The following is a 10,003-nucleotide window of genomic DNA, read 5'->3' as shown; positions in this document are numbered from 1 at the left end:
AGAAAAACTGAGCCTTCTCTCTCCCTATCTTTAGCTGCCACTTCTTCTTTCTTCTTCCTTTGAATTTCGAAATCCTTAGTGATTAGAGTAGTGCCCACACACATCAAGTGATACCTCAATCATAGTGAGGAAGATCGTGAAGAAAGATCATCAGCAAAGGAGTTTCAGCATCAAAGATTCAGAGAAAGAGATCCAGGTTCAGATATTGATAATGCTCTGCTACAGAAAGGAATCAAGGGCTAGATATCTGAACGGAAGGAGTCATTTAATTCCGCTGCACCCAATGTAAGGTTTCTTAAACTTTATATGTGTTTATTTCATCGTTTTAGAAAGTTCATATTTAGGATGTTAATAAACATACATGTGAGTAGATCTAAGATCCTGGTAAAATAAATTCCAACAAGTTTAGTATTCTGTGACCAGGATCCACTTGGACTATTCTAAGAACTTTAATGTAACTAGACCTAAGTCATCAAAAGACCACAACCACATTCTTTTATAAATCTATGGCATTTCCATCTTGTTCATAGTGGTTTTGACAAGATCGTTCTCTGTAAAGAGTCAATATGCCTATATCCACTTGGAAGTAAGATCATCTCGCATATGGATGTAGTTTTAGGGGTGGATATTAGTTTTCATTATATTATAAAGACGATCACTCTAAATTTTACCTTATGCAAAAGAAATTTGAAATGTTTGAAAAATTTCATAAATTTCTAGCAATGTTGAAAACATTAAGGTAAGTGGTTAAAGATCTTGCGAACTGATAGGGGTGGAGAAATATTTGGTACATATGCAGTTCAAAGATAATTAAGTTTATTTTTTGAATTATATCCAAACTTACCTCCCCATAAATTTGATTTGCATATTGATGATAGTATAAGGTCTATAATTAGTTACTAGTCGTTGCCTAAGTCCTTCTAAGGAAATACCCTAGTGATAGGAAAATTTCAGAATGATGGAATGGTTGTGTACTTAGTGTAAACCATTACTAGATTCATGGATGACCTAATCGTAATATTAAGAAAAGCTAGAACTAGTAACTAAGGTTTGCATGTTTGATAGCTATCTAAGTTATTAGGGGTGGATCATCCCATACTCATTAGATAAGAAAGTGTTTCTTTCAACAAATACTACTTTTCTAAGAAAATGATTAAGTCTGAAAACAAAGTAGCAAAATAGAGGAGATATTTTTCTTGATTCCAAAAGTGTTCTACCATCTTATTCAAAATAAGATTTTCCCACTGCCTCTGTTGTTTTTGACACAACCGTAGAGGATAATTCCACTTATGTTCGTAGACAAAAGTCACGGTACCTTGTCGTAGTTGGAGGGTTTTAAGGAACTCACCCTGTTATGACTTGGAAGACACTTAAGATGAAAATACATTTTTAGTTTAAACAAGTAATGGATTGTCAAAATAAGGAACTAAGAAAAAAAGCCAAGATAACTATGGTTAAAACCATTCATATGGAACAACCAAAAGTTTTCTATTACAAGGACATGAAAGGAAATTTCGTTAGTAAGTCTATTCAATGGACTTAACAAAACTTCCTGTTTCTAGTATTATAGGTTTGAGCTTATCTAAACCTATGGCTTGTGGTAAACCTGATAATTTACTTACTCTAGTGCAAGCAACTTACTTTAGTAAGATGCTGTAGCATTTTTCTAATGGCAATCTATAGAAGCTTCTCAACTTCTAGATATAGATTTTATTTATCTAGGGAAAAGTTTCAACTATTCCAGAAAAGATGAAGGCCAAGAAAATAATTCCTTGAATCAACAGTGAGAGGTCTCAATATGCTTTCCTATGCATTAGACCAGACACCTGTTGTTGAGTGGGAGAAATGAGTAGGTATCAGATTAATCCAAGAAAGAAACATTGAAAGGCAATCAAGTGAATCCTAAGATCAAAAAGAGGAACTATATGTTAGTCGGTAAGGGTATATTTAATACTCTTAGACTACACCAAATCAGATTTCTAGACTTGCCTTAGTGCTAGAAAGTCTGTTGATGAGATGGTGATTACTCTGTGGGTGGAGTAGTGTAGAAACCTATCTGAATTCTCTAAGTCTACCAGAGAGACTGAATGTTAAAGTTGCAGGAAAGATACTTATTCAGTCTAAGGAAAGTTCTATACATTTTTGGCATTGTTCCAAAATTTATTAACTACTAGTGTTACTTCCTGACTAACGCAAAAGTAGTTGCAAAAAAGTAAAGAATCAAGTATCCCTAAAGGATTAGACATATAGAGAGGAATTTCACAATATCAAGGATTTTATGATTAAGGAAATGTAATGGTGGAGGAAAGGTTGTATTGAATACAATCTGTCAGATCCTATTACGGAGAGTATACAACATACTACACTTTATTTGGATATCAAGGTGTTGAGATTATTTGAAATGCACTTTTGTTCTATATTAGTGCAAGTGGGAGTTTTTTGGGTTTTTGTGCCCTAAATAAAACCCATTTCAATATAATCACATTTACTAATTAATAAAGATCAGAAATTGCCTTTTATGTTTATGGTTAAAATGATTTTTTTCATGATTGTATTTAATGTATAAATTTTATTAGGTCCAGAACATATGTATTTGTTCATGATTATAGTGTTGGCAGCACAGTGGAATATAATCATGATTATATGTTCAAAAGTTTAATTCCTTGATTTGTCAGTTCACTGGATTTAGACTGGCATGATAATCAGCGATAGGTATGCTTACACCTTGGATAAGTGTTATTTATGTCCTTTCCAGGGCACTGGCCAAATTTACTAGTATCGGATGTATGGAATATACATTGGAAGAGACCGATATTGATCTTGGAAAATATATTATAATACTTACCGTTATATCTTTCTGATTCAATATCACTGGTTGATCTTAGATCAAAAGATCTTAATCCTGGCATGCTTAGGTTCAATCTCAGGAGTGTTATTCTTGTTCTTTGATTTGTTAGTAAAACCTACTTTTTGGTCAGGGTGATACGTGCATTTTGGGAACATGGTGTTGGAAATTATTTTACCAGGATCTTAGATCTACTCACAAGTATGTTGTTTAACACCCTAAATATGAACTTTCTAAAACGATAAATTAAACACATATAAAGTTAAGAAAACCTTACTTGATGCAGCGGAATTCATGTCTCCTTCCACTCAGATCTCTAACCCTTGTATCCTTTCTGTCGCAGAGTATTATCAAGATCTGAGCCCGAATGTCCTTCTCTTTGTGTGTGATCCTTCACAGTCTTCCAATCTATGATTGAGTTACCACTTGCTGTGTGTGGGCACTTACTCTATCACTAAGGTTCGAAATTTAGAAGAAGAAAAGAGAGAGAGAGAGGTTCGGCCAAGGAATAGAAAAGGGAAGGCTCAGTTTTTCTGAAGAGAGAATTTTCTGTCAAAAGATTAATGAAAACTTTTAATTTGACTAAGCCATCACTTTCTATTTATAGGCAACTACTAGGTTTAGGTTAGGAATTATTTGACATTAAAATAATGAAAATATCAATTTGAAAAACCTGAATAAGTGGCCGACCATGGTGTGTATAATGGGCCCCAGTTGGTTTTCCAGTTTTCACAAATTTTATTTCTATTTTCTCAAAAACGCAAATTTTCCAATTCTAACCATTTAAATGCCAAAACTAATTATTTAATAACTAAAATAGATTATTAAATAATATTGTCATTTAATTTAATTATTAATTAGACATATAAAGTCTATTAATAGATAAAGAAACCTAGAATCTCTTTTCTTTCTAATTTCGACCTTGCTTAGTGAAAATTCATAAACTAGACATAGTCTAACTTTAGAATTATAATTGATTAATCACGAATCAATTATTGAGTCTTACAAGCAGTATGTTCTCAACTAGAATGGGGAGCATGGATCTATATGCTGAGCTTCCAATAAGTGAACCGAATTTACTAGGTAAATTCCTACTTATTAATTCTTCGTTGAATCCACTCTTAGAACTTAGAATTGCACTCTCAGACTTATATAGAGCATATTATATGTTCCACAATATAGATATGCTATCTCATTTAACCATTGTTATAATCTTATTGTGATTAAAGATCCTCTATATAGATGATTTACATCGAGATGGGATAATTTTACCGTTCTCACCCCTCAATGTATTTTTCCCCTTAAAACACTTAGCTACCTGTAAATGATGTTTAGTGATCTAAGAACTAGTCACTTAAACAAGAGCTCATCCATTTACTTCTATTTGCTAAGCTTGAAGGGAATCATCACTTGACTTCCATACACCAGTAGAAGCTATAGATTCCGTATTTATGTTCAGCACTCCCACTCAATCATACTATCATGTTCCCAAAATATACGTATCACCCTGACCCAAAAGTAGGCTTAACTAATAAATCAAAGAACATGAATAGTACTGCTGAGTTGAGCCTAAGCATATCAGGATTTAGATTCTTTTAATCTTAAGATCAACTACTGATATTGACTTGGAAAGATATAACGGTAAGTTTGTAATATCTTAACTTAGTTGCAATATCGGTCCAGTCCAATGTATACTCCATACATTCAAAACTAGTATACTTTACTAATGTCCTGGAAAGAACATAACACTTACTCCAAGTGTAAGTATACATCATGGCTGATTATCACGTTAGTGTAAATCCAAAACACTGATGAAACAGGGACTTAGTCTTTTGATTCATATGATCACAATCACATTCCACTGTGTTGACGATACTGTAATTGTGAATGAACATATGATCTGGATTTAACTGATTTTGTGTGTAAATGTAATAAACATATTAAACCATTAGCATGTAAAATTCATGTAAACATAAATCACTTCAAATTTCTTATATTGATTACTAATCAGATTGTAAAGAGTTTTATTTAGGTCATAAAACCCAACACATGGTAGTATAATTGAGTGGGAGCGCTAAACATAGATATGGAATCTATATATTCTATTACGACATACAAGTGAAACGATGATTTCCTTTGAGCTTGGGTTAATAGATATAAATGGAAGAGCGCTTGTATCAGTGATCATATTTTAGTTCAATGAAACATCATTTATAGGAAGCTAAGTGTTTTAAGGTTAAAATACATTGAGGGGTGAAACGGTAAATTTATCCTTACTTGGTGTAAATCAACTTTAGAGGATCTTTGATTATTGAGATTAGAACGATGGTTAAATGTTTATAGCGTATCTATATCGTGGAACATATAGAGCATTCTATATGACTAAGAGTGAAATTCTAAGTTCTATGAGTGGATGCAATAAGGAATTAATAATTTAGGGAATTCACTAGGTAAATTCTAGATCTGCTTATTGGAAGCTCGATTATATAGGCCCATGGTCCCCATACTAGTTGAGACCATACTGCTTGTAAGACTCAGTTAATTGATTTTAATTAATCAATTATAATTTTAAAATTAGAATACGTCTAGTTTATGAATTTTCACTAAGCCAGGGGTTAATTGTGAAGAAAAGAGATTTAGGTCTTATTTATTTATTAATTAAGAGATTTTATTATGTCTAATTAATAAATATATTAAATGGAAATTTCATTTGATAATTAATTTTAATTATTAAATAATTAGTTTTGGCATTTAATTGGTTAGAATTGGAAAAGTGGCATTTTTGAGAAAATAAGGAAAGATTGTTGTAAAATGGCAAAATTCCAAAGTGGGGGCCCATATCCATGGCCGGCCACTTGTGTGGTATTTTCAATTTAATTTCTTCATTATTTTAATTCCTAATAAATCCTAACCTAAACCTAGATGGTTGCCTATAAATAGATAGTGATGGCTCACACTTAAAGATGATGAAAAATTCACCTACTATCAAATTTTCCCGAGCCTTCTTTTCTATTAATTTTGAACCACATTCTCTTCTTCTTCTCTTCATATTTTCATACCTTGAGTGATAGAGTAAGTGCGGAAACACATCAAGTTGGTCCTCAATCATAGTATGTAAGACTATGAAGAATCCAATCAACAAGAAGGAGAATCGGGCTCAGATCTTGGTGATACTCTGCTACAGAAAGGATACAAGGGTTTGAGATCTAAGAGGAAGGAGTCATTTAATTTCTCTGGACCCACTGTAAGGTTTCTTAAACTTTATATGTGTTTGTTGACATTGTTTAAGAAATTCATATTAGGATGTTAAACAACATACATGGTAGTAAATCTAGATCCTAGTAAAATAATTCAACAGTATTTAATATGCAATCTTTCCAATTATATCAATTGTAATCAGAAGGGAAATTCTTCGCTAAAAGTTTATAGCCCTATAAATAGTGATTCATTCTCACTGGCCAAAGGGTCGAAAAACTTATCTAAGAATTCATATTCAGAGATATTATTGTAAGAGCTCTAAGAAAAGAGATCATTATATTCCTTGTTCTTAAGTCAATACAAACAAAGAGGATTAGGCTATTAGCAAACTGCTCGGGGCTAAACCTTTATAAAATTCTTATGTCTTTAGTTACTCCATTATATTACATATACATTACAATACTTGTCGCTTACAATCTTGACTCACTGTCGTTGGCTAAAAGCGAGGTCAACATTTTGGTGCTTCCATTGAGAGCAAAATCTCAAGATCGTTCTCAAATCTAATCACAAATACAATGGTGGTACAGACTCGTAGAGGCATGGTTGATCCGGCAAATCCACAGGCGGTGGATTTGCACTGCAGAACCTAGGGAACACAAGGGTTCAACCAACCAAGAATCCCGAACAACCATCAACTGTAGGTCACAATGGGACGACTCCTGTAAGTGGAATTGCGCCTGGTGTGCAAGAGACTAGAAATACCAGTTCAAAGCTAATTAGGGCATACCCAACACTGTTGTTCCGCCCGTAACAAATGTTTGAACAACCATTGGAGATGACACTGAGATCCAAAACCTCCGTGCTGCTGTTGGAATCATTCAAGGTCATACCAACACCCTGCATCATGATTAGGAGGAAATCTGTGCTGCGGTGAATCTTGCATTTGAAGAGCAAAGGCGCATGCTGGCTAAGTGGAGGGACAAAGAGATGGAAACATTAAGGGCTCAATAAGCAGCCATTGACGATCGAACTAGACAGGCCACCATGCTGATACGGAAAGCCTGTCAGCCTACTAGTCAACAGCCTGCAACCGTCATTCCCCTGGGCGAGACAAACAAAGATCCCGCTGTGAACACCTCTCAAACTCTAAATGGTCAGCCTTCCAATCCCCGGTCACAGGTTCCACATGTGGACCAAGTGGTAGGCAGGCAGACCTTGTCTAGCACTTCATCAGGAGAGGTCATACCTAATACTTCCACCCAAGTTAATTGTGCCGGCCAGCTGATTGGCCAAACCAACCATTCACAGAGACAACCAGGTGTTTCTATATTTAATCGATTGGGAACGGTTCATGATCTCAGAGATGATCTGAACAAAAGGAGATGGTTGGACAATTAGCATGACGCGCCTGTCGTTTAGCCTAGGGCTCGCGCTCAAAATCCCGCTCAAAGATATGCTGATGTGACTCTGGTCGGCCAAGAGGCTGAACAAGTTAATCCTGCCGTGCAAGCACAACTGGATGAGCTAAAAAATATATTCCAAGGCCTGGCCGGTCAGAAGAACAACGACCTCGTGTTGGACCGAGCACGTGGATTCCCTTTCTCCCAAGAGATTAATGTCTTAGAATTGCCTCACAAGTTTAGGATGCCAACTTGGAAGATGTATACTGGGAAGGAAGATCCCTTATCCCATCTCAAGTATTTTGAAATGCAAATGGACCTGCAAGGAGCACAAGGAGATGTATGTTGCAGAATTTTTCCTCCTACCCTCTCAGAGGCCGCCTAATAATGGTATTTCAAGTTGGCACCCGGAAGGTTCAACTCATGGAAGGCTTTCTCCTTGGAATTCCATGCACAATTCTCCTCTTCTCGCCAGCTTGCATTGCATTTAGAAGATCTGGTCAAAGTGAAGCAAAGACCAGGAGAACCTCTCCTAGCTTACATTAGCAGATTAATGACGGAGGCAACTAAGGTTGCACGGGTGACCGAAGACGGAAAATTGTCCGCAATATATGGGGGCATTGAAGTTCTTGGAGAACATTGGAAGGACATCAGGAAGAACGGACCAATAGATTCTATGAGTGACTTCCTTGATCGTGCCAATGGTTTTATGAAGCTTGAAGAAGCCATTCAGCGAGCACAGGTTGAGCAAAAACATAGCCAGCCAAAAGTTCCGTCTATTGGAACATCCGTCCCGCTCGCCCAGTACCCTAGTAGTTCAAACTAGAGTGGTAAACGGTCCAACAACAACAATAGGCAAGGAAATGGGAAAAAGGGAAAGTTTGCTGGCAAAATCGAACAAGCACCCAAGGAGAATACTACCAAGTTTACTGCTTTCTCTATCCTGACAGTAGATATAGAAAGTGTTTACATGGCTACTCTGTCATTAGCCCCGTAGAAGAAGCCGCACCCATGAAAAAAGACGTGAGCAAGAGAGACATGACCAAGTTTTGCCGTTTTCATGGAGATTCTGGCCATGACACCAACAAATGCAACAATCAAAAGCAGGAAATTGAATTTTTGATAAGAAAAAATAATTCGCACGTGCAAAAGTATGTCAAGGCTGATCAAAATCAAAGGGGCGATAACAACCAAGATTTACTACCACCACTAGTAGATGGACATCTGCAAGTTATTATTGGAGGACCGCACATAACGGGAGATTCAGGCAAAGCCCGGGAAAGGTATGCCCTAACAGTACAGCATGAGCAAGATGAAGTAGTTCTGGCCGTCGAAGAAAGGAAACCAAAAATACCACGGGCAGGGGAGCCCACTATAACATTCAGTGATGAAGATGCTGTCAAGATTAGTTTCCCGCACAATGACCCATTGGTCGTCGAAGTCCAGATAGCAAACAAGATGGTGGCCCGAACCATGATAGACAATGGAACCTCTGCAAACATCTTATTCAAGACACCATATGAAAAGATGGGGCTCCAACTCAAATACTTAACCCCCTGTCTCCCGCTCGTGTATGGTTTCTCCGACCAAAGCGTTGAACTTCTAGGGAAAATTCCCCTACCCCTCACCGTTGGGCAGGCTCCGAAGAGCATAACTATAATGGCACAATTTTTAGAATTGGACGTTCCATCAACATTTAATGTCATGTTAGGCCGACCAGATTTATATGACTTAAAGGCTGTTACGTCAATATTTCATTCATGCCTTACGTTTCCAACAAAGAATGGGGTGGGGTTACTGAGAGGAAACCAGCAAGTTGCTCGAGAATGTTACAACCTTGCCCTAACCAAGGTTAAAAATGAGGTATCCTCTAGCCAGAGTACGGACAAGGGGAAAAGCATTGCAAAATAGGGAACCGCCCAAGGCGGGGATGAAGATGTGGATCCTCGACATGGGGACCCAAACAGCATTATTGGACTAGTAGAAGAACTAGAAGAGATTAAAATCAATCCAATTATTCCGACCACAATGCTTAAACCTGACTGGAACTTTAGCTGAGCGGCGGATTACAGGCTCTTAAACCATAAAAATCACAACACTATAAGTGACACGCTAAATCACTTCCCGGGGACTTAAACTAGGAACTAAAAGTTTCCCTATCGATAAAAAGCATGGCAATACCCCCTAAAACATAAAAACGAGGCAAACTAGGGTCCCTGAATTTTCCCCAACCGGTAGACCGGTTGCCCAACCGGAATTCCGGTTCTGGGAAAATTCAGCACCCTCATCCAGAATTCCAGATGCACAACCGGAATTCCGGTTCCTCGCAGACAGCAACAATCAAAAATTCATATCTTGCTCAAATCAATCCCAAATCACATGAAACCTTCCAGACCTGTTCTATACCTCCCCTAGAACATTTCCAAGGCATTAAAACAACCCAGAAACCACAGATACGAAAAATGCCATTGGAGCTCAAGCTTTGAGTTCTAAACTCAAACTTGAGCAAAACCACCTATCATGCATTCAAACTAGCTTGAATCTACTTAAACAAGCATAT

At 36.8% G+C, this 10,003-nt stretch overlaps 1 protein-coding gene across 1 annotated transcript; it reads left to right on the top strand.

Moving 5' to 3' along the window:
• Positions 1 to 8,454: 8,454 nt before the first annotated feature.
• LOC115702068 (uncharacterized) lies at positions 8,455 to 9,354 on the top strand. Its single transcript, XM_030629516.2, has one exon. It carries the CDS (start codon positions 8,455 to 8,457, stop codon positions 9,352 to 9,354), a length of 900 nt encoding a protein of 299 aa, XP_030485376.2.
• Positions 9,355 to 10,003: the final 649 nt, after the last annotated feature.

The sequence above is a fragment of the Cannabis sativa genome, chromosome 9 (genome assembly GCF_029168945.1).
Source record: "Cannabis sativa cultivar Pink pepper isolate KNU-18-1 chromosome 9, ASM2916894v1, whole genome shotgun sequence".
Lineage (NCBI taxonomy): Eukaryota > Viridiplantae > Streptophyta > Magnoliopsida > Rosales > Cannabaceae > Cannabis > Cannabis sativa.
This window is presented reverse-complemented; position numbering and strand designations above follow the sequence as displayed.